This window comes from Scomber scombrus, chromosome 12 (assembly GCF_963691925.1).
Source record: "Scomber scombrus chromosome 12, fScoSco1.1, whole genome shotgun sequence".
Lineage (NCBI taxonomy): Eukaryota > Metazoa > Chordata > Actinopteri > Scombriformes > Scombridae > Scomber > Scomber scombrus.
The window spans coordinates 15,017,385-15,045,025 of record NC_084981.1 but is presented as its reverse complement, the minus strand read 5'-3'; the positions used below and the strand labels follow the sequence as shown (position 1 = coordinate 15,045,025).

Sequence of the window (27,641 nt, the reverse complement as noted above, 5' to 3'; positions counted from 1 at the left end):
CCCCCCCTCTCACTCAGTCTCTCTTTCCTCCTTTTCTGTCTGCCACTAGCCTACCTGAAGGGAAGTGCACAAAGCCAACAAGAAAATCTGGCGTGTCGGATGGGCCCTGTGCTCGCTATGCTGCGGTAAAAGGGCCGCTGTGCGCGGTGTTTACAGGGGATGTAAAGAGGGGACGGAGGCACCGACGGACCGCGCCGTGTCTGCTCTGCTCTGCCCAGCCCGCTGCATCGCTGAGCGGCCTGTGAAGCGCACAAGATGTCGACCAGAACGCCATTGCCCACGGTGAACGAGCGGGACACCGAGAATGTAAGTGGTGTTATTCAGAGACAGCGAGGTGATACCGGACGTAGGAGCAGAATAGTAATGACCGGGCATCTTGATAGCCTATATTTTGCGCACTGCTCGGTGCAGGTTTATGGCAGCGGTGTTAAAGTGTTGCAGAGCGACTCGACCAATGAGCACACCGGGTTTTTTCCCTTCTTCCCTCTGACGGGAATTAAAGCATGGAGCCTAGAATAACCTAGAAGAAAGGTGCAGTTTGGTTCTGTCTGCCCCAGTTTCTGAACACAATAGCCTCGACAACGCACTGCGTCAGTATGCTGGCTTTAATGGCACATGCAAAGCTTGAATGTTAACAGTAAGACTTAATCGGTGCCTTTATGTGGCCTGTGAGAAAATGGTGTTGCTCCACTCGTGCAACTGGGGGTATTTTCTGGTCCACAACGTCAATATTTAGGGAGGGTGGGGGAGGATGTTGCCCTACTTTTCAATGGCAACGCTTGGTAGCATCGCAATGTGACATCCATCACCTATTGGGCCCTGTTGTAACTGCACGCTCAGTGCTGTGGAGGAGGAGGAGAAGGATGAGGGTTATTATTCATCATTTCGCTGCCACGACACTGATGAAGCAGCATACAGGCATGTATTCATTAACAGGGCACAGAATTTGCTTCAAATGCTGGAGATTTCTCATTCATCGTGTGAAGGAATTTGTGAACGACCACACAACCCCCCACGCGCGCTCACGCACGTGCACACAGAGCACAGCATAATAATAAAAAAATACCTGTTTTTTGAGATCAGTCCAAATGAGGACTGCTGTATGCTGACAGGCTCTGACATATCTAGGTTTGTTTGATTTTTTTCCTGGAAACAAGACTAGGCACAGACTAAAGCCTCCTCGTCTTACATTATGTTACAAGCACGAGCAGTGGAAATAGCTAGAGGCAGTATTTTAAAGGTTATGTATCTGGAACACCAAACTTTACAAACCCCAATGATAACTTCAAATGATGATATCAACCATCCTCAAGAAAATTCTCAGCCAGTGTTCAGTAATGCACCATGCTTAGGGGAGTGCTTAGGGCAGTACTAATGTAACTGAACAGTCTAATGTGGCTGTAGGTCTGACAGACATAGATATAGACTGCTAGGCGGCTATTAAATCACTGCCTCAGCAGCACTGGCAGTAGCCAGCCAGCCTAGCCTGCCTGTGCTGGACTCCAGCATGCAGCCTCAGGGCCCACTAGCAGCTGAACTGAATTGCATAACAGCTTATTACTCAGAGAGATGAGCTTTTAGTGCAGCAAAATAGAAGAAACTCTTTACTGACTTTCTTATTTTTATGTGTTTGTGTGTGTGTGTGTGTGTGTGTGTGTGTGTGTGTGTGTGTGCGTGCGCGTGCGCGCGCAGGTGTGTGTTACTTTTTAATGTCTGGCCTCTCTGAAGACGTAATGTCCGTGTGTGCTTGAATCTTTATGTCTGGTTTGGAGTTAATGGATGGAAAAGTGAAACAAACTTTTTGTAAAAATCTAGCACTGGTGCTTCAAATCGCCTGTCTGACCTGATGCACCTGGGTTCATTTAGACCATTTGCAGCCAGGCTAAGTGTACGACTGCATATAGAAATATAGATCAGATCTAAAGTTGACGTATAAAATTTCAGTCCTTTAAGTGTGGACCAACCGCATACTGTATATTGCTTTGTCATGGAGCTCTGAGAGAGTGTGGTGGTGCATTAGAAACAAAGGTGCTGACTTTGACTGGCATTTAATCAAAATTTCTCCTTGCTCAACTTTCTCTCTGTCTGCCACACACACACACACACTCTTGACACTGGGGAGTGTTTGAATCCTGCAGTGTAGCTTTCTCTCTGTCAGGATGTAGGCTAGCTGGGGTGATGCGCACCCTACAGGGTGTAGCATTTCCCTGGTGAAACAGGAGCAGGGGAGCCAGGGTAACCGGACTAAGGCTTTATTCTCTGGCTGGGCGTGGTACTCAGGAGCAGAGGATCATGGGATCTCTGACCTGGACTGACATTAGCAGCTGTTGTAGAGGAGAGAGAACAGAGTAGCAGAGACGGTGCATAGCCTGTGCCAGCGCTGGCTGTACTTACAGCAAGCTGTTCCTAATTCACCTTCACATGCCATATCACAGGGACACTTGTTGTGACCGATTTTGGCCTTGGAGCCACTAACATTGTTATAACTCCTTTTATAACTCTTGACTCAGTGCTGGACATTATGTAGGTGTCAGAAGCAAAAAGTTAAAGGAGTTCTCCTTCTTTTGTTATCAAGTCGTATCTTTTGGATGATAAGGTTTTTAGGTTAGGAGGTTAAGGTGTCACAGAGGGAGAAGAGGTAAAGTGATTCTCTCACACATAATTCTTCATTGGGCTTGGATACAGGATACCACTTAATGTATATATACATGCATACGTACATGTGTTCAGACACATGTACGTATGCATGTTTGCACACATACAACATTAGATCCCCTTATTGGAACTGAATCTCAGTTAATGGGTTCATCTCTGATTGCACAGGGAATATCCCAGCTTCGGCACACACAAACCTCCACTGCAGCACTCTGCTGCATCATCGGTCTGTGCAGCCAGTGTAGCAAGAGGAAGACTCCTTTTGGAGTGTGCCAAACAGTGAGTGAGGTTCAGGGACTTCTAGTATTGGTGTCTATGTAAATCAATGTTCCAAGTTGGGGATGAGGATGTTTCTGATTTCCACTCATGTGACTTTTCTGCAGCACTCTTCGGTGGATGGCTTTGTTGAACCCCCAGTTCCCCCAACAAAGTCTGCAAGCCGCCACAGCCTGCCGCGATGTCGCAACTCTTTCACCTCTACAGAGGAGCACCCCCACATTGGTAATTACCGCCTCCTCAAGACCATTGGGAAGGGGAATTTCGCCAAGGTTAAACTGGCACGACATGTCCTGACTGGACGAGAGGTGAGAGAAGTTTGATTTGTATTTATTAGTCATAGAATTGCTCTTTTCTTTATCCCAAAACCTACTATGTCAGCCTCAATCTTTCATGACTTTATCTGCTACCTAGCCCTATCCCTAGAATTACATTTTGTTTTGCATCCAACAGAGCAAGGACATGTTTATTTTCTTTATGAGCTTTTAAAAAAAACAAAAATGTAATGCTTGAACAGGTATTATGTATATGAGAGCTTGATTTTCTCCAAGTTAAAACCACTGACTTGTTGGATCTCATGTCATGTTGTACTTGGCCATGTTAGCCATCCTGGTCTGTTCAGATCAAGCTTTGTGTTTCTGTCTCTCTCACACGTACACATTCACAAACACACACACTCATACACTGCTGACCCGTCAAAGTGATAGATGCCTTGCTTTGGTGTGTCTGTAATTAAAGCTCCTGTTTCCCACAATGACCTGCAATCTGTTCACTGTCTTTCACTCAGCAGAACACACAGCACTCACTGACAGCTCTAATGGACCTCAAACATCCTCTCATGTCTATTTCTTAGCCACCCGCATGCTTTAATCCTCTGAGTTTCATCAAATATTTGTTCATATCAGTGTATTGTAGGCGTAAATATTCTCCCAGGTCAAAGCAATAACAGTTTGGTCCATCCAATGTCCTTTAATGCGAATGTTTAACAGGCGTATTGGGTATGCAACCCACTGTTTGTAGAGAAGGTCAGACACTGCTTTGTGTGCCCGAGTGCCTTTGCTGGCTCATCAGAATGCAAAGACATGGATCAGAGTGAGAGAGAGAGTGAGAACAGGTGGAAAGAACACAACCACACTATAACTGATGCTATCTTAACGAGAGTCCTGTGAGTCTCCAACTAGCAATGATTCTGCTCACAGCTAAAATAAAAACAAAAAAGAGTTTAACTCTGTAGAAAAATATCAAAAAGAGCTCTGTGGAGCAAAAAGGTGATAAGACAGAGCAGCAGTTGCTTCTACATGACAGACTGTCCTCTATCTGCTGAAGAGGGTCATTACAGGGTGTGGGCACACGTCACACGCATGTACGCGCGCACACTCACACACACACACAAACACACACACACACACACACACACACACACACACACACACACACACACACACACACACACACACACACACACACACACACACACACATATACAAACACTCAGGTCCACTGATGGAAACTCTGCCATATGCCCTCATCTCTTATCCACTGTGGAGAGCGGAAGGTACAATATTATCCTTAATCAATTTATCAATTTAACTGAAATATAAATAAATATAAATTATCTACATAAATATCTAAATGACATGACAATATCATGTTACTATTTTACAAAATGTTGTAGAATATTGCAACGAGCAAACAAATATATTTGTGTTACACATAAAGAGTTTTTTCTGGTGCAGTGAACAGTGATTATTTGTGTGTATATTTGCCGTATTATGATATATATAAAAAAAATGTTCACATACTTTGTTGGCCGAGTATGTTGACACATAAAAGGAATGACTCCAGCTTTCAGTAACTCTCAGTATACTCACAGATGCTACAGAGAACAAACAAACTGATAGAACCAAATATAGACATACAGCTGAACAAAGAAATAGGCAGACAACAAAATGCAGCTATTAGGTAGCAAGTATGAAAATTTACATATGGATTTCACTCAAGTCTAATAAAGTAATTTGAATTTATATACCCCACAATCAAACATTTAGTCAGAGGGCTTGAGAATCTCTACATTATACAACACCCTCACTCTTTAGACCCTTGATTATGATAAGAAAAAACTAGTGAAATTACAATATGGAGAAACAAATCAAATTGTTATTGAGGTCCTGTATATAAACTGTGCAATACAAAAAGGCCCACTGGAAGAGTGCATTGCAACGTAGAGAAAGCTGGAACAAATATTGGTCAGAGCTTTTTATGACATATGACCTGATACTCTGCTATGATACTTCCCTTTAGCGCACAGAGATCATGACACTGTGATTGTGGGGAAAAAAGAGCTCAGAGGGAAATACAAGCACAGAGGAACATGTAAAGGACTTCAGCAACACAAGTGATGCTATGACTAAGTTTCCCCTCATGTGTGCGTGTTTTATATCTGGGCGCAATCATAAGACCTGTTTACGGTACAGCGCATATGGCCCGTGTGTTACAAATGCGCTGAATAATTAACACGTTCCCCCTCTGTCACTGTGGGGCTGAATTATTCACCCTCAAATCCATTAGAAGGAGAAAAAACACATGAGAACAGCAAGGGAAATATCAAGGGAAATATTGGTACAGTGTAGAGCAGAGGAAATGTGATGAATATCTCTTACTCATGCAGAGGGAATAGTGGAAGTTGGAACAATAGAGTGACACATGAGGACACCTGCAAACACACGCCAGTACGCATATGCACACTCACGCATACATACAGATTCATGCATGCCTCCACCCAAGTTTTGTCCATGACAGGAGGATGCAGAGAGGAGGGGAGCAAGGTTTGTCTCGGCACCTGCCCACCTAAGAAAGGTTGCAAATTGACACCACCTGCGTACTGCGTGTCTACACACAGCGAGCCTTCACTCTGTTCTCTCTTCTCATTGCTAGACTCTGCTCCTTTTGGAGCATTGTTATCATTTATGCACTGTAGTTTCCAGGTTCAGTTTAAATAAAATGTACCAGCAATTTATAGATCATAGGGAAACCTTGATCGTGATTAAATAAACTGCATTTTCTCCAGCATGACTCAGCAATTTGCTTCCTGGTTTTCCCCTTAACAGGTTTCTTGGGATTAGAGTCTGAGTCTGCATCCACTGAAGCATGCTTATTAAGCTCTCATAAGGAAATAGTGACAGTTGTGCTGTTTTTATGAATCGCAGTTAAAGCATTTATGGTATCATTTATTTCCTAATGGGAGGTTTTCACTCTTTTCTATAGAGAGATCAGAGGGGAAAGATGCAACCTCTATGTCAGAATCTCATTCTGGGGATTCCCAACCTCAAGAAAAAATGGGCTTAGTTTACTTACTTCTTCAGTGTGGTTTTGATGCTGTTGTCCCACAATGCATCATGCATTTGAGTTAGAAGAACTGCTTTCATTTGTAATTGTAACGGTGCATTACATTGTAGGTGTCTTTGACCACTGGGATACCATGATGCCCCGTTGGAGTGATTAAGTCTGTTTATTTAGTTGCAAACTGTTCAGTCTACTGCCCCAGCCCAGTAACGCAAAGGTCCAACTGAACTTTTTTTTTAGTAATGATTAGTTCCTCCATTTCCATTGTGAGTTGTGTCCCATTGTATAATTTTCTCACTCATTCTGGTGTTTTTTGTTTTTTTGTTGTTGTATCACAGGTCACTTCTACTTATGAAAAAAACTGAAAACACAGTGAAAAGCAGTGTGCAGCCCATTTGAATGAAACTGCATTGCTAGAAAATAGCCTGGATCTGAGTTTGTTTCCTGTATACTGTTGACATTTCAAACTGCAACAAATAATAAACACAAACACAGTTTAAACTCTGTGAAATGGTCTCTTTGCATGCAGCTGAAGAGTCCAAACTCCCTTTGAGGCCCAAAGAGGCTACACTGCTACAAAGTGGTTTGAACCAACCAACCAGCAACCAACTAGCAGTGCCATCCTCACAGGGCTGCACTCTCCATAGCTTGGCTGAAAAAAAGATTGTGTGGTTCACCTTTTAATGAGACTCGGCTTGCCAGCACAAGTTGAATTCACATTAATCCTGTCAGTTTTAAGTAATAAAACTGTGTAATTATCGTTGTAGTGAATCATGCATGTTGTGTGATGACAAAGAGGCCTTGTGTATCTTTTCAGTGTAATTACATTACGTTGTAAAACTGCTCAGTCCATTATTTGTTGCATAATGTATGGGTTTACTGGTGAGTCTGCAGTATGGCTCACTGAGGCTCTAGTGGCTTTGTAAAAGCTGCTGAGCTCTCAGAAAGTGAAGGGGAACAGGTCTGTTTCAGTGTGCACTTTGGGGTGATTATTGAGATGGATGGATCATCAGACTGCTACCCAGCAAGATCTGCCAAGGCAACAGAGCTGCAGAGTCATACAAACACAGTCCTGGCAACCACAGAGGAACAGTTTACTTACTTATGCTGTTCTCTGTCTGTCTGTGTGTGAATGCATTTACATACAATATACTTTATATTCATTATCAAGAACAAATGAAGAAATATTTCATTTTTTCTTTAAATCTCTTCCTATTAAAGCTAAATCTCTTTACAAACAGCCAAACAGAAGCATTTTAAGGTGTGTTCAGACTGAACTTACCAATTCAGCTGTGACATGTTTTGACAAAGCTTCCTCGCAGCAGAATAATGAGATTTCATTTCAACACAGGCTTTTACTTTACAACTAAAACAAAAATACAAATCCAGGCATTAGTTCTGACATCTTTGTTATCTTTCTCTCTTTTTCCCTTTCTTTTCCTTTCTTTTCCTGTCTTGTCTCTCTAGGTGGCCGTGAAGATTATAGACAAAACCCAGCTGAATCCCACCAGTCTACAGAAGGTGAGTTGTGTCAGTGTTTTATGGCCACATGGTAATATTAACGTCTCAGTGTCAGTGTTCCTGGCTTTTCCATTAGTCATTCCTGAGTTTTTTGCTACTCTGCTTCTTCACTCTTTGAACTCAGGATGTACTATTTTGCATAATGTAATCAGATGTAGTCAGGAGAGACCACAAGGCATGTTTAATCTCCAAGCCCCCCCCCCCCACCCACCCACCCACCCAAACTTGACTCTATTGGTTTGTGGTTAGTAGCAGCTAAAAATACCCCAGCCTGCCTGTTTGTCACTTACCCCTGTCTAGCAGTCATAACCAATTACAACGAAGGGTTTGGGACTGTTTCCTGATTACTGAGTCCAAATCCAGCTCTTTCTGCTCATTAAACACACATGCACGCACACACACACATACATAAAATCCTCATCAGATTAGACCATGTGGAAGGAAAGCGGCCGCTGCTACAGTGTGAGCCAACATCACCTACTTTGTGTTTTACATCTAAAAATATTACAGCTGACTGACGGTCATTCTTTTCATGGTCCTGACTTAATTGCAGCATTGCTGCTCTTTTAATTTTAGTGTTTTGTAAAAGATGAGCAAATTGCTAAGCAACATCATGGTGATACATTATAATAATGGACCTTTATAACCACCACACCTACATAAACGGCAGCTAATGTCTTGATGGATCTCTTGGCCTCTATCTCTCTTTGAGTCACCAGGGTTAAAAAATATTAGCAGTTGGAAGTACCTTAATGACCAAATAATAACAACAATTAGCTTCCCAAATTTTCTGCCACCTCACATCAGTCTGAATGAGTTTTACTGGAGGCTAATCGGCAGAGTTTGATTAACTGTATTGGGCCAATATGATGCCTAATTTGTCTCTTGGCTGAAATCCTGATTGCGGATCTGTAATTTTTCAGCCAATGAGTACAAAAGGCACTGTGAGAATTTCAAGATCTCACTTCCACACTCATCGTATCTGACTGAGATACATTTTGTTGTGTTAGCTCTTTTGTTAAACAGCCCATTATTTGGTTTATAATCTGTGCACACACAGTTGGGTAATAAACATTTAAAGGCGGTGTGCGTGCATGTGTGTGTGTGACTCTTAGATTGGAATATAAACTGACTTTGACTTAAACGATTTGGGTCTTGTTTAAGTCATGAGTGGAAGCATGCTCGATGGGTCGTGCTGTCCGCTGTCAGTAGCAGGGCAGACATATCATGTGTGACTGCGGGCCAATCAGGTCTCTCTGATTAATTATTCAGTGGGCCTTTCACATATTGAATGGAATAGATCTGAAAGGGTCAATATGTAGAAGTCTTATGGCGTTTTATGGGGGGTGAGCTATTATTGATGTAAGAGCGTGTAGGCACGTTGGTGTGTGTATGTGTGTGCTCATTTGTTATATTTAATGCATTTATGTATCTGTATCTGAGTGCAGAGATGTGTTTGTCTGCCTGTGTGGGAGACTAAATGCATGCATAGCTGTATATTTTAATGTCTTCTGCCCAGTCCTATAGATTGTTGTAATGGTATACAGAAGTGCCATCTGCAATGCAGAAGTTTCTCTTATAATGCAGCAGTCGTCTCCTGGATTGAATCGATTTTCTCATTGACTCAATGTCCTATGCCATTCTTGTAAAAGCTCCACTATGGCTGCATTAAAGGGAACATCCACCTTAAAGGATATGGCTGATGATATTCTATATTTTTCTTTATGTCAAACAATATCACGTGCAGAGTCAAACCAACAATGAATTAATCCTACTTACAAGTATTGTGTGTGTATCCAAAGCTTAATTTGTCTTATTCCTCTGTGCTGACCAAAAACTACTAAAAACATGTCAGTGAGCAACACTGCACTGGGTGACATGATCCTTCATTACAAAGAGTTTAGACACTATAGTTTGTTTAGAAACAGCTCCAAAAGACTAATGAAGGTGATCCCCTTTTGAGTCTCCGTCAAGTAGCTCTGTGTAATGCAAAGGCCACTGTAGATGTGCTGGAATATAGTTCATATTGTATAGAATTTATATTTTTCCTTGTCTTTTCAACTTGTATGAAGTTAGCATTAGAAAATGAAGTGCTTTATACCTGGTTGGTAAAATGTCTGGACCACATGATTACATATGCAACAGAAATCCCACTTTTGACCTTTTAAATCCTGTGTTCTGCTGCCGATGGCTGGAGGAAATAAAGAAATCAGGCTCTGACCCTGAAGTCAGTGCTTATGACCACTGTTGCCCTCAGAGTCAGATCCAGACATTGTTAATTTCTCAAGAACTTTAGTATAAAGTCCAGAGGTTGTGAAATGTAGCACTCCAAGATAGTAAAGCTCTGTAAATTGGAACTGTATTCCCATGTATATGCAGCGGTGTGGCAAGGCAAGTTTATTTGTATAGCACAATTCATACACTAGGCAACTCAAAGTGCTTTACAAAAGCTGAAAAACACATTATAAAAATACAATGTTTAAATATTATTATGTGGAGACCAAAAATGTGCTTTCTAAACAAACTAATGTGACCATAAGCCTCATTGTGAAGAAACATGTCACCCAGTGAAGCGTAGTGGCTCATTAACAAGTGGTTAGTAGTTTTTGGACAACACTGGAGGTCTACAGCACAGAGGAATAAGATATATCAGGCTGATTTTAAGTTGGATCAGACCATTTTAGGTTTGGCTCTGCACATGAAATTTTTCTGTCATTAGAAAAATAGAGAAAATTACCCGCCATATCCTTTAATACAGATTTTCTTGGTTGCTCCTGCAATTGGGCTGGCTAAGTAATATCTGGGAAAGTATAAAGTCTAAGCTAGAAACAAAAACATAAACATTGTCATTCAGTATTTCTCATTCCTAGTCCATGGAGTCGGTAGTGCTGCTAGTTATCTGTCTCTCCAGACACCTAATTGAAGATAATAGCAATGATTTTCAGATTGGACAGCTAGAATTAAAACAAGCTCAGGGTTCGAGGAAAGAATTGAAAACCACCACTGTGATATAAACAAACAGATCCACAGAAGTACTGTGGACCATTTTATCCTTCAGTCAACTTCATTGCAGAGTATCTAAAATCATGAAAAATGAAATATTGTCTTGCATTTGAGATTTCCCACTGGGTACACTCTACAACTTCGGTCTTCAGTGACATTAACATGTCTTGCTGACATCAGTTATTTCAGCATTTTTGCCTCAGTTGCTCGTTTTGTTGGCGGCTGTCTTCGTTTTTCATTTTTCTTCAAGTCTAGACTGAATTTTACTACATTCCCAGAGGGTGTCTGGGCGGTTCTGCCTGCTCTGTTCCAATCATGACTCTGACCATGGGAAAACAGAAAAGAAAATGTAACGATGAATAGATGGTTAAATTCAAGAAGCCATACACAAATTCTGTTTGAGAAAGGATTTTCCTTTTTTTAACATGAATGACATTGTATTCGTTCTGCACTGGACAGTACATCGATCGATGCACATTTTCATGGTTAAATATGGCATTCTGTATAGCTGTGCAGGCTACTCCTAGAGCAACAGACGGGCATAATTATTGATTCAGTGACTCAGGCATCTTTACATGCATGAAGAGTAGAAGTTGAAGCATTCTTTGGTGCTTCTGGAAATCTGGTGTCTAAGCTGACCTTGCTGTGCTTCAAAGATGATTAGACATTTGGCTCTAAGGTTTTTTGTTTGTGATCTTGTTTGTTGTCGATGTGGGAGAGCGAGGTTTGAAAGGTCTGATTTGGCCACATCACTGCTCCACTGTTAACGGCTCTTACATGTTAGCCTGTCAAAATGCCACTGATCTCTCTTTTTTATGGTCTCAGAGGAGCCAGGCTGTGGGCACACCATCTGGCACTGTAGGTACAGCCAGTGCTCTGGCAGATCCTATACAGCCATACAAACACAAGCGTTCATGACACATACAGATATTTACAGGAGGGAGTCCCTTGCTTTATCTAGCTGGCAGAACCTCAGTTCTTTTTAGAGTTTCACACACATTCATGCATACCCATCCTCGTAATTACACTGACATACACATGCAAACAAAGGTGTCCTCTCACTTATCTCTCATTAGGATTTAGCTGAGGTTCACATTGCAGGGATGAAATTCCGCTGAACTTTGTTTAGCTTATCTTTGTCAGTCTGGTGTTTCCCTGTGTATTTGATTTAAAAGAGGTTTGTAGAGCCCAGAATGAGTCATGAGGTTAGAATGAAGCTTGGGTCTGTTCCTTTATGGCCCATAGGCATTCTCTGGCTTGGTGTGACTTTGTAGCGGTTTCACTCTAACAGGAAATGAGGTCAGCTGAGCTTCTAAAGCACCTCCTTAGATCTGCCACAGGAAATGCATCACATGTCATCCGCGGTCATGGATGTTGACGTTGTCATGGTTTTTAGGCATTTTAGCCCTAAAATAGGCCTCACTGTTAATCCCCTCTTTCAGTGAGCAAACACTGCTCTCATCCCACCATCCCATCTCTGTCCCTTTCTAATCTGTAAATAACAATCGTTTCTTTTCATTACTTCAGTTCAGTGAGGATGACAAGAGCGATGAACTACAAAAGATTACATGATCGGGTAGTCAGACATGTAATTGTAGACATGCTATTTCACACAATTAAAGCTTGTTCTGTTAAAAATGTTAATATGCAAGTCACATTCAGAAAAGCCATTTACTTTGAGTGGCACAAAACAGAGTGAAGAAAGTAAATGAAGCGATAGAAACACTGACCTTCTCCAGAATATCTAAAAAAAAATAAAATAGATTTCATGTCTTGTGTGGTGGTGTGATTGTAGTTACTTTCTGCCAGTTGCAAAAAGCCCACCATGGGGTCAAGCTCTCTTAATGGCTGTTGTTTATGTCTGTCTTGCGCCTGCCACTCTGCATTAGCCAATGAAATGCTGTTGGAGCCCATGGGCGAAGGGAGCTTTGATATTGTTCAGATGAGTGGAATGTGATTGGACAGACGGCAGTGTTGTCCGAGGTGAATCATAAAACAAATCTAATGTTGAGGCTGCTAAGATATGCATGGATTTACATGTGGATATGTTTTCAGTGGTTTCATGGCATTGATTATTTTCATGGCCTTTTTGTCAAAGCCAAGTCTATTGCTGTCTAATGAATAAGAAGTGGCATATCTTTGCAGAAGCAGAGGAAAATAGGGACAGAAAGATGTGCCTTTTCTTGTTGTGGTTATTTTCAGTGACTCATGAGTCGAGGGCAGGAAAGGAGAGTTTGTCTGAATGTCAGTGAGGCTTTCAATGCATCTGTCTGCCAGTATGTTTGCCTTTCTGTCTTTTGCTGTCTTTCTTTGACAAACAAAGCCGTGGTTACTTACTGATGTATGGTTTTGAATCTGTGCACATGAAAACATGCATGCTTACACTCGTTAAAGGGATGAGGGCTTCCAGGCTACTCATCTTATCAATAATCTCCATGTTGAATGAGCAGCTGTGCTGCTGTGACTGAAATAGTCCAGCCAGTTCCTGTAAGTGTTCCCAGTCTGATATCTGCTGTTCTGCTCCTTCTGCATGGGGACTCTACTGTAATTAAGGCTAGTTTGGGAGTCTGGGCGCCCCTGGGTGGCTGGAAGTAGGTCACTGGCACAGACTACTGAGATTCAGGCGCATCGGAAACGGTGTGTTTTCATGTGTGTGTGATACACATTTTGTTTTTGCAGCTTGTCTTGTAATCATTTTCTTTCATCACTGTCTCAATTCATCAACCGCATCAAGTGCTTTTAATCATGTTGGCTAAAAAAGGTAATTTAGCCTCACAGGAAGTTTAGCCCAGACATTCAGCACTTGCTCACCTTGACCAGAACAACCTTAAAAACTGCTTTATACCATGCTGCGACTCACCTTCGTGCCAGTAGATATTATTGGCTTTAATACCAGACTGGATCAAAGGTCCCAAACTCATTATCTCCTGTCAGCCTCCATGGTGGCAACATCCCTATTGAGCTTGTATTGACAGGCACTGTGTTTGTTGTCGTTGTTTTGCACAGGCTTCTCAGATTTGTTCTAAATTTTGTTTCCAAGTGGCTGCACGCGTGCTTCCCATGTGAGGGGCTTTAGGGCAATGACGCAAACAAGAGAGAGGGAGAGGGAAAGAGATGGAGTGAGGCATAGATAGAGATTAAGATAAAACACTGAGTCTTTAGTCCATCACTCATTCAAAATCATAAAGAATTTTTGTCCTGATGGATGCGTCACATGTTAGGGCACGTGCATAGACGGATGCATATCTGAGGTTTTGACCTATGTGTTTATTCTTGTATACTGCAGGACATCTTCTGGTTATTGTGTCAGTGTGTTTCCACTCTAATTGACTTGTTACCATGGGGGAACCTCTAAGGCCAACATAGCAGCTGATGAATATAGAGCAGGGTTTGCCACACAGGAGACGCTCCCTATTCTGAGCCATTCAGGAATTATGGACAAAAATGATGGTCCCATGACAAAGTCAAACTCTAAAAACTGCATTAGCAACATTCCTCTAAAATGTTTAATATTAAAAAGTTAAACAGATAGCTGTCATTATTATATTATCATTATCATTATCATCCCCAAAGAAAAAATTGCAGTTTTAAAGCAGTATAAGAATGATAAAACCAAGGCAGATAAGAAAAAAGTAATAAAGAAATAAATAACTAAAACCATAACTAGTGACTATATACATAGATATATGCGTGTGTGTGCGTGCGTGCGTGCGTGCTTGTGCGTATTATATATACACCCATACACATACATAGCCGGGCATTGTAGTTTTTAAAACATTTTAGAAAATGTTACTCAGACAGGAGTAAATCGTGCGTTTTTTGGGGCCTATTTGCAACTGCGAATGAATATGCATTTGGTGCCCTATTGAGTATTTACAGCAGCAGGATGGTGTACTGAACGTGGCACTGACCACAGTAAACCACAGTGCGCCACGATCATTGTAATGAAGAAACAACAAGTGATGTGTTTTTGATCTTTTGGGACAACAATGGAGCTCTATGGCTCAGAGGAATAAGCTGTATCAGGGTTAGCAACATAGGCAGTTCATGATAGGATAAATAAGATAAGATTAATGTGTTGTGTGTTTTCTTTCTTTCTTTTTCCTTTTATGGAATAAGTTGAAAATAAGAAATGTATAGAATATTTCCAGCCTGACTTTTTAAGCCCTTTGCAACAACTCTGTATGCTGTATGTGTGTATGTGTATATTTGTGTGTGTGCTTGGTCTAATGAGGGGAGAGGTGTCAGAAAGAGAAAGCAGGCGAACAAGTACAGACAGAGAACAGAGGAAAGAATTAGAGGAGAGAGTACCTGCATGTTGTTGAACCAGACTGTAGCTGAGAGGTCCCACAGAGTCGGGCCTGCTCACACTGGTATAATGGCTGTGTTTGATGACCTAGAAACATAGACTATCACAGCACTTATATAAGACCTAAACGGCCATTAGAAAAGTTGTACATATATACTGATATACACACGCATGCATATAGATCTCCACTGCCCATTCCCGTTCTTGATTTGACATGTTAGATAATAACATGTAGCCTAACAGTCATTTTAAAATAGACAGGAGATGAAAGCATCACTCAGGAACCTTTTAGCTTAATCAAAGTGGTCAGCAAATGGCAAAATATGTGTTCTGTCTCAGGTTGCAGTACAGTAAATGCTAAATCCTAGTCGAGTGAGTGTTGAAATTTAACGCTCAACACAGCTTCGGTGCAGCACAACCGGGAATCAGCAGTAATGTAAATGATTCAACAGGACCTCTAAGTGGCTGGAGGAGCTTGTCTGACATGAACAGTCACTGGCAAGACAGAGAAGACATGGTTTTAGATTATTATAACCCTGTATGCTTTCCTTTCTGCCTCTGTACTCAGCTGTATTACATGATGCTTGAAGAGAGTAGAATTTTCCAAGAATGGGTAGAAACATTCCCCCTCTGCAGTATCAATATAAAACTCATTAGATGTTTAGATTCCGCTATGTTTTTGGAACTGCACAATTAAAGTATCAAAATGATTTTGCTGCTCTTTTTTGTGTCCGTCCATGTTAAGATGATTATATGAGGTTGCAGAGGCCTAACTGGCTGGACGCCTGTGCACAGCTACCCTGTCCTGCACCGGCTGGCTGTGTGTCGACTGGACTGCAGCTTGTTGGTGGAGTTGTAATTCTGCTCCTTATCTGTGTAGGCAGGGTTTAGTGCAGGGTTGACACTGCATCAGTCATATTGCTTTACATAGTACAGTAGCCCCATGATCATCAGGTCCTCTCATGTTCCTGTGGAGTGTAATCCAGTTACAGAGGAATACACACTTTGGTACTGTGGAATTTGTTGTGGCTCAGCTCCCTAATCAGTGCTTAACAACGTTCTACCAGTGAATTCCCAGCAGAGATAGAGGTGACACTCATCTTGCACGTTTTTGGATGCATTAAATGTTCCTCTGTGTTTCAACAGCTCTTCAGGGAAGTTCGAATAATGAAGATACTAAATCATCCAAATATAGGTAAGTTCAAACAGGAATATATGACAGCTACAACTTCTCAAACCAACACCCAGCACCAAGTAAACCCAACATAACTTGAAAAATCAGAGATCACACTTATATCCAAATGATCCCGTTTGTTTCCTTCTAATAAATATCGGCTGTGGCTCAGGAGGTAGAGCGGTCGTCCTCCAATTGGAAGATTGGCGGTTCGATTCCCGGCTCCTCCAGTCTACATGTCGATGTGTCCTTGGGCAAGACACTTAACCCCTAGTTGCTCCCGTTGCTGTGCCAACGGTGTATGAATGCGAGTGAATGGTTAGATTCCTACTGATGTGCAGGTTGGCACCCTGCGTGGTAGCTGCCTGCCATCAGTGTATGAATGTGTGTGAATGCGGTGAATGAGTTGTAGTGTAAAGCGCTTTGAGTGGTCGAAAAGACTAGAAAGGCGCTATATAAGTACAGTCCATTTACCATTTACCATATATTATGATAAAAGCAATAGATGAACAGTATTTATAACTCTATTCTATTTTTTGTTAAGTGGGTCATCTTAAAATAAGAATAACACCAAATTAAGTTCCACAACTGACAAATATCCTCCATAAAGCAACAAATAGAAATGTGTATGTATGCACCAGGAGGATCTTAACAGTAGCATTAGCTAAAAGGTAATGCTTTCTTAATAACTAAGTGATTGCAATGTAGATTTATGGAAGATATTGACTTTTTAAAGTAGTGGGGGCTTTGTTTTAATGCATTGACAAAACTCTAACCAGACCAGTGAGCTCCAATGACTCTAGAAGCTTTATTGGCCAAAACATTGGCCAACATGTTTTTTTGCTAAGTTGCTAATTTATTTGATTCTTAACTTCTATTCTTTCTCTCCCTCTGCCATTTTTCCCCAATTTCTCCTGCAGTGAAATTGTTTGAGGTGATTGAGACTGAGAAGACACTTTATTTGGTGATGGAGTACGCTAGTGGTGGTGAGTGAAGCATTAAAGCATATCCACTAAATGTGTGTTATTTGCTTGATTTTGCAAGCATATTTCTGATAGTTGTCCTCACAGTGTGGTTGCGAGAACCATTTGAATAAACATGCACTCAAACAAAAACACTGACAGTAGATATGTGTGCAATGAGGTCATGTACATTTAAGCTGCCTCCAATGTAGTATTCATCACAGAAAACTCTTTACAAATCTGTAACTTGAGCTCAAATACTTGCAAATCACGCTGTTTGGTGGAAGCTTTTATCTTACGAACTCTTACATGAATGATTACATGATTACAGCAAACCTCACATGATGACAATGGTCTGATTGAGAACTGTATATTTTGTCTGTCTGCTCCAGGAGAGGTATTCGACTATTTGGTGGCTCATGGCAGAATGAAGGAGAAGGAGGCCAGGGCCAAGTTCAGACAGGTGAGTCATCAGTATTGTAGTGTCAGGCCATTCAAAGCAAAGACTGCATGCACCAAGATCAAGCTTCGTCACCGACTGCAGAGGAAAGATGAAGTGCAGATAGCTTGGTCGAAGAGAAGGGAGGGTTGAGAACAACTTCCTTATAGAGGCTGCTCTGACACCTAGTGGTGCCACAAGAGCAACGAGGCATCTACAGCACTTCATGTTTCTACCTCTTACATGCTCACTTACCCTCTGACAATGAGTAGAATCAGCACTTCAATCCTCTAATTATTCAGTATAGCTAAAGCAAGATCTTGATAATCCAGTTGTTTCATGTCCACACTGTTCATCTTTAAATCTCTCATGGATTGTCTTTGATGACTCAGATTAACTATGTGTGAAACAGTGTGGGTGTCTGTGTGCTCAACACTCAGAAAGGTAAAAGTGTTAAAGCATGCCTGAGTGCACACAGGTGGGTGGCATATCTGTCAAAGAACAGAGTGTTTTCTGTTTGATTGATATTGTAGCTATGTTGGTGAGATTTCCCGGATAACTGTCATAGCAACAGCTCACACAAACACACACAGAAAGTGCAAAATGATTTTGCATGCAGGTCATAAACCTACAATAAAGATTATAACAGCCCAGACTTTCACAAATAGCAAAATATATCATGCCCAATCTTCAGTAAGACTTTTGGGGAGATGAAGTGGGTATGGGCTGTGGGTGGGATGGAGTGATACTAGTAGAAGTTTAGGAGAAAAAAAGTGTTAAACTGACCCTTAAAATGGACCGGTACAAAAGAGGCCCAGGTTTTTATGAGCAGCCTCTGCAACTCTAGTCCCAGAACATAATTACAACACTGAAAATCCATTTAGTGTATAATGATAGGCTTATTTTGGACTTTTAGCAAAGTAAAATAAAAATATATTGACAGCTATGATGGAGTTCAGGATTCATCCAGAAGAGCTGCTTTATTCCACATCAACAGTTTCACAGTGTAAACTTGGAATTTGTGTGTAAAAGCGAATCTATCTGATGTATAGCAGAACATGAATTAGCATGAATGATCCTGTTGGTGTGTTAATTGAGTTACCACTGTGGTGCCAGGTGCGTAAATGCAGGTGTTTAATAAAGTCACAGCCAGCATAGCCAGATGCGAGCAACAAACAGAACATCAGCACTCCTACTCATGTTTCTACAAATTCCCAGATTGTATTTAGCGACTCTTTGTGGAAATGTGAAGAAAAAACATGAAACACAAGAGACAGAAACCATTCCGCTTACTGTAGAAAGTAACTTCACTGCCTGTAATACATCTTTGGTCTGTATACATCTTTCACATTTAAAATACCAGTTTTGAGGACCAGGCTCAACAGATTTGGGGCTGAAGCAGTGACGGCCTTCAGGAGCTACAAAATGGACCCAAAGCTTTGGCACACATGCTAATGTACCAAATAAAGAATCTGATGTTGTGTCACTTACAAGTACTGAGGGGAACAAATTTCCATGTTTCATATATAAGAGGGACATGACCCTGCATCATCTGCAGGTTTTTCACACCTGCATGTTATACATCTTTTATACAACACTACATCGGTCTATCTTATTCTCTTTCTCTGTAATGTACTTTGTAACTGCTGATTTTGAAGTGATACTCTTACCCAACATACCTGTGCTTAGTGTCTTACAACATGTTTATTTGTATTTCAGATTGTGTCTGCTGTGCAGTATTGTCACCAGAGGAGGATAGTACACAGGGATCTAAAGGTGAAGACCTAAATGATCTCTCTAAAGCCCCATTCAGATGAATAAACCTCTATAAATGTTTAGAAATCATAGAATCATATACATTTTTAAGTTGTCTTCAGTATCAAAGTAATCCAGTGATAGGTTTCTGTATATCCACGACTCCATTGCAAACAGGAACCATTAATGGAAAATTGGGCATTCTTTTAATGACTTAAATTTGCCATTATATAAACAAATATAGGCTTAGAACGGCAAAACCAGAATACCATTTCCTGCCTGTAACTGACATTACAATATCTCATTGATGATTCTTTAGGGGGGTCTTACTTTCCTGGTGGTTTTATTTTTTTCTGTCATTTTGGTTAAATTGTCCCACCTCCCCAAGAGAAATAAATCCCGTCCCAGTGGGGCTTTACTCTCTGTCATGCTATCCATATCTCGCTTGTCTATCCTTAGAAAAACACACACAGATCGATCATGTTCTGCCAGTGCTGATAACCTGTCAAACCGCACCCTGATCTTCCCCATCTCTCCGCACCTTAGGCAGAGAACCTGTTGTTAGACGCAGATATGAACATCAAGATAGCTGACTTTGGCTTCAGCAACGAGTTCACTGTAGGCAGTAAGCTGGACACTTTCTGTGGCTCCCCACCCTACGCTGCTCCAGAGCTCTTCCAGGGAAAAAAGTATGATGGACCAGAAGTGGACGTCTGGAGCCTTGGAGTTATCCTCTACACACTGGTCAGCGGATCACTGCCCTTTGACGGACAGAACCTAAAGGTGTGTAGGTGTTATGTTTTTTTCTGATGTGTAATTGGCTCTGTTAAAAGTGCACAGAAAATGTATTAATCTAAAAAGTTGAGGTCTTAGTCAAGTTAAATTTTTTGCATTTAACTTTAACACTGTACATTTCTGATTAGCCATACTTTTACCTTGAGTAAAGCAATTAGTTTGTTCATTCTTCATACAACTACAGTTTTTGTGTGTACAAACAAAAGCAACAACTTCAAGTGAAGACAGATTCTGGATGTTTCAATGAGGGAGAATGAGAAGATGTAATGTAACTTTTGCGGAAAAAAACATGTCAGACTCAGTTAATATTTTAAGCAGATGTCCTGAAACATGTCTGGAGGGGATCTTTAACATTATGATACGCATAGCCTAATTATTTTGAAGCATCCTGTGACCTTTAATCTGCCCTCCAAATCAGTTAAACTATGAAAGGATGCAGCTGTCTCTGCAGTGAGGGAAAATTAATTACTTCCAATATACTCCCAATAATAAAACTAATAGTACAAAATATAAGAATGCTCCACATATATGCATAATTGTTTGTGTCTGAGTTTACATAAACAGGGAAGTGTTGTAGCCTGGTGTCATTACCAGGTTTTTCATTTTGTATCTGGAGAATGAAACTAAACGGATTATTTTAACTGAGATAGGATGTTTACAGGCATCAACTTGAAACCGGGTTACTTAATTTGCAAATGAACATTGGGATTTTCCCATTTCTGTCATGTACATTCAGGCTAGGTTTATCCACCCTGAATTAATAATGCAGCAGTTTTGAAATACTTAATGAGCAATTAATGCAAGAAAAAGAGGAAATATTCCACATTTGGTAAATTTGTATGAATTTTCAAAGCTCCCTTGAGAGTGATCTCCAGTCGTCCCTTTGTTAAAGGAACATTTCACTGCTCTTTATTTGATTTAATCCTTCTTTCTGTGTGTTGCTTGTTCTGTAGGAGCTGAGGGAGAGGGTCCTGCGGGGAAAGTACCGTATTCCTTTCTACATGTCCACAGACTGTGAAAACCTACTGAAGAAATTACTTGTTCTCAACCCTGTCAAACGAGGCAGTTTGGAGGTATTACCAGTATTTTTAATCTACATCTTCGCAGTTATTTGTTCTCCATTCACAAATGGTTTGCATAGCAGCCTGCTTTAAAATGATGCACTGAATTGTAATTACTGCTGTTGTTAGTTATGAACCAACAGAACACTTCAATTTACAGTCTGTCAGATAGAAATTTGGAAACATAATTCATCTGCGATCAAAGAGGGGTCTTACATTATTCTGTGATTGAAGAATGCTGAAATAATGAGACTAAATGGAATTTGTTCAAGCATTTTAAGAAGTAAAACTGGAATAATACAACAAAATACTATAGCGTGTTTCTCCTTTGCAAACATCATGTAGTTGTCAGTTCAATTCATACTCTTCTGTGCAGAGTCAATACCAACCCTGCATTCAGGACCAGGCTGAAGCTCAATAGTAAAGATTTCTCCACCGATAATAACAATTGATTTCCTTATTGTTCAGCCCAAGCTGAACTGGTGATCAGAAAGATTCCATAAAGAAGTCATCCATCTCTCATCTTTCTGTGTTGTCATTTGAAGTGCACTTACATGTCATATTGCATCATTACAGATTTGTGTCATGACTAATTATCTGCAATTAAAAGATTAATGATTGAAATTACAGTTGAACTAATTTCACTAGATACACGTGAGTTCTAATTGTCTCGTTTCTTTGTTAGCAAATCATGAAAGACCATTGGATGAATGTGGGTCATGAGGAGGAGGAGCTGAAGCCTTACATCGAGCCTGAGGCGGACTTCAGTGACTCATCCAGAATAGGTGTTTTTGATTGTCTATGTGAGCGTGTGCATATGCACGCGTGTGTGTGCGTGTGTGTAGAGGTCACTCTAAATGTCTTGTCCAGGATTAACTGTGATTTATGTTGTCTGCCCACAGAGCTCATGGTGACGATGGGCTTCCCTAAAGATGAGATCACAGAGTCTCTTCAAAGTCAGAAGTACGATGATGTCATGGCCACTTATCTACTGTTGGGCAGAAAAGCTCCAGAGGTTAGTTTCATTGTCTTACACCATCTTTACATCATCACCAGTTGTAATGTCATGTGACCGTAACCCTCCTCCTCTATCTTCATATGTCAGTTTGAAGGGAGCGAGCCACTGACTAACAGCATCCTGGGTCAGCGACAGCGACCGACCAGTGAAGTCAACAACAGCTCCAGCGTTTCTCCCGCCCATCCCAAGGTCACACGCAGCATCTCGGCCAATCAGAAGCAGCGCCGCTACAGTGATCATGGTGGGGATGATGATGGTGGTGGTGGTGGTGGTGTCGTAGAGAAGCCAAGTAAAGTAACCCCGTCCTTCCCAGCTCTGAGAGTGCTGCTGGCTGTGTGTTGTGTAGGGGGAAGTTGCTCTTAGTCACCGAGGATTGGCCCGATGAATAGATACCAGTATCCTGATGTGCTCCTGAGCAAGGCACTACAGCACTACCAGCTTCACTGGTGTTCTTATATTACAGGATAAAGCTGATAAAGCTTCACGTTATTCCATCCCTATAGATTCAAATGGAAAAAGGGCAGTACATCAAACCTAGACCAAATAATTTCTGTGCTTTGTGTAATTTTCTGCTTAAATGTACAAATGTGTGACTCAGCCTGAATACTGCACTGGTTGCTAAGCAGCTTCCTCCTATGTCGTGGGGCCATTGTGTCTGGCGCCATCTGCTGGTTGGCTGCGTTCCTGCAGCTCCCTCAGGAACAGCACCTCAAAGCATGAGGAGTGAACAGCTTTGCTTTGTACCTGCTCACCTTGGCTTCTGTAGCTGTAAAACATATTGAACAAAGTGTTGTTGCACAGTATAACATTTGACAGATGGGATGAAATGCAAATTGTGGCTTTGAGTGGCTTTGCTTGATGTTGTAACGAAGACACTTTCCTTGTCTGTTTGTTTTTTAAAAAAAACCCTAGTATCGGAGCGGCAGAAATACGGATATCATTGGTGGAATTAATGTAAATCCGTTCTATTATGTTTGTCTTTCTTAGTGGGTCCATCCGTGCCGCCGGCAGTATCGTACACGAAGCGTGGCCAGGCCTTAAGTGTGGAAAGTGACCACAGGGAGGAGTGGGATGGAGCACGCCGGCTGGAGCTCAGCACTTCAAAAGGAGATGTTCCTGCCTCACCAATAGGAGTCCAGGAGAGGAAGAAAACTACAAGTGCTGTGGGGGTGAGGAAATAGAGTTAACATTCATACACATGCATTCATGTACACATATGTATAAACAATTTAGCCATTAGGTGGTAAGTAGAAATAACAACTTCATATTTTTGTGCCTCATTGTATTATCTTTTTTTTCAACCAAAGCATTCATCTATTACGTTCAAATATTTTCCTTTTGGGTGTCTCTCTTTACAAACAGACCAATGGATCAATGACTCGCAGGAACACATACGTGTGTGAACGATCCTCCACTGACCGCTACTCTGCTATTCCCAATGGCAAAGACAGCAGGTAAATACAAACACATTGCTGCTCATCTAGAGATCTTTGACATCAAAGTAATTTCCTCTTGTTACTTGTTGTGTAAGGTGTATGTCATGGTGCAGGCCATCTAGAGCATGAGGGCCACAGATGACATGTTGTCCCCTTGGCTATCGAGTTGGCCCTTTGGCTGAGTGCTTAGTTCAGTTGTGTATGGTCTGGGAAACAGTGGTTGGAGACTCATTGTGGGAGCCCTCCTTTGCTACAGTGCACAATATAATTTCTGTAATACAGAACAAATGAGCAGGTTTGGTGAGATGTCATAGTCCTTGACAATAGTCCTTGTGTGCTAATACTCTCTTTCCTCTGGTCCCAGTTTAACTGAGGTGTCGGGGAGCACCCCATCGACTGCAATAAGTTCGACACGACCTCGTCACACCAAGTCCATGTCATCGTCAGGACACCCTTCAAAGAGCACACTGCCCCCCATTGACGACAATACAGAGCTTAAAGCCAGGTGAGCAGCCTGAATCTGCCATTGTCACCTGTGATAAAAGAGGCTAATGGATGATCACCCTAAGCCACTCGTGTATTTAAATGTAAAAGTCCAGTTGTGGTGAAAATGACGATGACTGACTGTATCATTTACAAGCGTGCTGATATGCAGGATCTTTTGACACATGGTTATATCTCTTGATTATGTTTGTGTTGCAGCTCCTCTCCACGGGGTCCGTCCACCTCTCCATCTGCACACAGTATTAGCACCCCGGAGAAGAACCGTTTCCCTCGTGGCACCACTAGTCGTAGCACCTTCCATGGGGCTCAGCTCAGAGACCGGCGGAGTGCGACCTACAACGGCCCCCCGGCCTCGCCCACACTGTCCCACGATACAGGGGCTCTCGCTCAGCAACGAAGGGGCACCTCCACTGGTATCATCAGCAAGATCACCTCCAAGTTTGTCCGCAGGTCAGTGGAGACACCTGACTGTACATATAGGTTGTGCACCTTTGAGGGAATTACAGTCACTTTGGCAGTTGAAGTGAAATAAATGTTGAAATTGCAAACATTCACTTGAGAGTCTAAACAGCCTCAAAATCCTCTGGGATAAAAAGACAGATTGCTCCACTTTACACTGCCTGTGTGACTTATGTACCGCTGCTCATGAGATTGAAGGGATGATTGTTCTTTTCCTTTTTATGTCTCTGCATGCTGTCTGAATGTTAGATGTTAGATGGTGAGCTCAGTAACAGATCTTTGCTCAATCGCTAATTTTAGTGAAAATCAATTGGATCAAGTAGTAGCTTTGCTCAAATTAGGGAAATGCAAATTTAGACTCTTCCAAACATGGATTACTAGTCAAACCAAACTAAGTGCTGTAATTTACTTTTTTTTTTTTTGTTAAAAATTGACTTATTTATGTTTACTTTCTCTTTTAGTAGTGGACAAACTGGGGGAAAAAAGTCAATTAAAGTAAATGCTCCATTCTGAGTGGGACAGAGTAACTGATGATATTGTATATATCCGGTAATTGAGCTTAGCTGTACACTACAGTCATCTATTTACCTTTTAAAGTGCATTCAGAGACTTAAAAAACAGATCTAGTGATTTGTCTGTGACCGGTTAAACATAAAAATAATATAATTGTTTTTCAGCAGTGAAAACAAAGCTAGCATCACACACAGGCTTCCTGCCTCTTCATAACAGATACTCTGTGATCTCTGATTCCCAAACCTTTTTGCTTATTCTGCATTCACTGTTACCCTTTGCTGTCAATATGACCAGAAGGGATGGAGCCTCCTCATCCGTACAGTAGTCAGATCCTTTTGTTACCTTCACGCTGGCCCATTCGGTAGAGGCTCACAGCTTTCTCTTCTTTTCTCCCCGCATAGAGCTATGTCTTTCAGGTCGACCAGGAGGTAGGAGAATACAACGCTTGCTGCACCTCTTCCCCCTGACAAAAAACAACTCTGTTCCCACTGTGACTTTGGCCCGTGTTTACTTAAACCCTTACGTACATGCCCACTACACCACATCCTTGCCTACTGACTGACACCCTTGTTATGCTGTGTACTTCCTTCCCTTGTGTCCACTGCCTCAGGAACAAACCTTACGGCTCATCGGCTTCTCCTGTACTAAGCCACCATATCTGCTTTTCAAGCTGCTGGCTTTCCTCTCCTTACTCTCCCCCCGTCTTCATGCTGTGCTTAAAAGAGAAAAGATCAGTCAAATTGTGGAGGCTGAACTCAAGATTTAGCTCTTTTCCACTCCTTACAGATCATTGGGGATTAAGGAACGGTAGCGTACAGTAGACCGGATGATGCATTTGTGAAGGAGCTAAATTAGTATGTGCCTCTAATGTCACAGTCACCTCATTGTATGCTGAACCCTGATACCCAGGAGTGTGGATTCTTTCCTGGCATGATGCCTGACACCCCCTCTCCCTGTCCAGTGATGATGAGGGTGGTGTTGGTAGAGGGTGGTGGAACCCATGTTTAGCTCACAGGAGTAACGGTGTATTCTTGGTTTATTTCAGGGTACCTAGTGAGGGAGAAGCCAGTGCCAGGACAGAAACATCAAGGTGAGAACATGATTGAGAAGTAGATTTCATAGAGAGTCTGTAAGCAATCTCTACCACCTTCAATGTTTCTCTCTCTGTGCTCTGTCTCTTGCTCTGCTGTCTTCTTCTGTTGTAGGAGTGCGTCTGGTGATACTAAAGAGGAAGTGGGTCGGGACTCCAAGCCCCGCTCACTGCGTTTCACCTGGAGCATGAAGACCACCTCCTCCATGGAGCCTGCCGAGATGATGAGAGAAATCCGAAAGGTACTGGACGCCAACAGTTGCGATTATGAGCAGCGTGAACGCTTCCTTCTCTTCTGCGTCCATGGCGATGCTCGCCAGGACAACCTGGTGCAGTGGGAGATGGAGGTGTGCAAGCTGCCCCGCCTTTCCCTCAATGGCGTGCGCTTCAAGAGGATATCAGGCACATCCATTGCCTTTAAGAATATTGCTTGCAAAATTGCCAATGAGCTCAAACTGTGACAGCAGATGGAGTCCCAGTCAGTCTTTGGTGAGCTCTGGTCACAGTCTCATCTCATCACTGGATTAGTGTTGACTTGCAGGACAAAATTCAGCACTGAAGGTCCTCACCATGGAGAATCAGGGTGGACTCGGCTGGTAGTGTGTAATACTGGCCATGAATGTACTGTACAGGGTAGTGGATCAGAGAGATATCGCAAGGTTTAACCTCTGTGACGGAGAGATAGCAAAAACACCTAACACCTTTTTCTTCTTCCGTCCAGCCCTCTGTCTCTCTCATCAGTCCACTGCTCCTCGTCATAGGACACATTCAAGTAACACATGCAGTATGCAACTGAAGATGACCATCCTGCAATAATGTTTTCAGTCTCTTTTTCTAAACGCCTACTACAAGATCTACTCTCCTCGCTGAATAACCATTAAAATTACTGAAAGCTAAAATAGCCGCTTTTCCACCTGTGTTAAGTCAGTATATAGATCAGGCTGGAGCCCATACTAAAACTATGTAAAAAGAGAATTGTACTGTATGCATAACATCTGCAGGTACTGTATTGTATATTGATTTTGAGTTCTGTACAGAATTTTATTGTCAATACTGTCTTTTTTCATGGGATTTGAGTTCTTTCCTAATATAATTGATGTCTCTTAGAGCATTATCCTTTTGGTCTGTGATTTTTTTAATTCTTTTTTTTTAAGAGCCACCATCTGAAAATAGTGTTTTTAATTTTATTTAAAGAGCTCTAAATTATTTTGTGGAATATTAAGGGATGTGCTCCCTTGCCTTTTATGTTATATTTTATTTGCCTACGGAAAAAAACACTAAGTTGCACCACATAGACTTGAGTAGTATGTTCAGTTAAAACTGAAAAAT

At 41.6% G+C, this 27,641-nt stretch overlaps 1 protein-coding gene across 2 annotated transcripts; it reads left to right on the top strand.

The window, feature by feature from the left end:
* Positions 1 to 133: 133 nt before the first annotated feature.
* On the top strand, positions 134 to 27,253 carry LOC133991457 (serine/threonine-protein kinase MARK1-like). 2 transcript variants are annotated; one of them, XM_062429872.1, is made up of 18 exons: positions 134 to 306; positions 3,039 to 3,239; positions 7,741 to 7,794; positions 16,253 to 16,301; positions 17,201 to 17,266; positions 17,635 to 17,705; positions 19,401 to 19,457; positions 19,983 to 20,219; positions 21,185 to 21,304; positions 21,978 to 22,077; positions 22,195 to 22,307; positions 22,398 to 22,551; positions 23,298 to 23,479; positions 23,673 to 23,764; positions 24,111 to 24,251; positions 24,449 to 24,700; positions 26,268 to 26,312; positions 26,428 to 27,253. In XM_062429872.1, the coding sequence occupies exons 1-18, from the start codon at positions 256 to 258 to the stop codon at positions 26,771 to 26,773; spliced, it is 2,331 nt and encodes a 776-aa protein (XP_062285856.1). In that variant the 5' UTR covers positions 134 to 255; the 3' UTR covers positions 26,774 to 27,253. The 2 variants fall into 2 exon arrangements, with proteins under 2 accessions (XP_062285856.1, XP_062285855.1); XM_062429871.1 differs by having other exon boundaries at positions 22,398 to 22,599.
* Positions 27,254 to 27,641: the final 388 nt, after the last annotated feature.

Coding starts and splice junctions, on each gene's coding strand:
- LOC133991457 (XM_062429871.1), top strand. CDS start 256: ATGTCGACCAGAACGCCATTGCCCACGGTGAACGAGCGGGACACCGAG. Junction 19,458..19,982: donor TAGTACACAGGGATCTAAAG/GTGAAGACCTAA, acceptor TCCGCACCTTAG/GCAGAGAACCTGTTGTTAGA. Junction 22,600..23,297: donor TGGTGTCGTAGAGAAGCCAA/GTAAAGTAACCC, acceptor TGTCTTTCTTAG/TGGGTCCATCCGTGCCGCCG.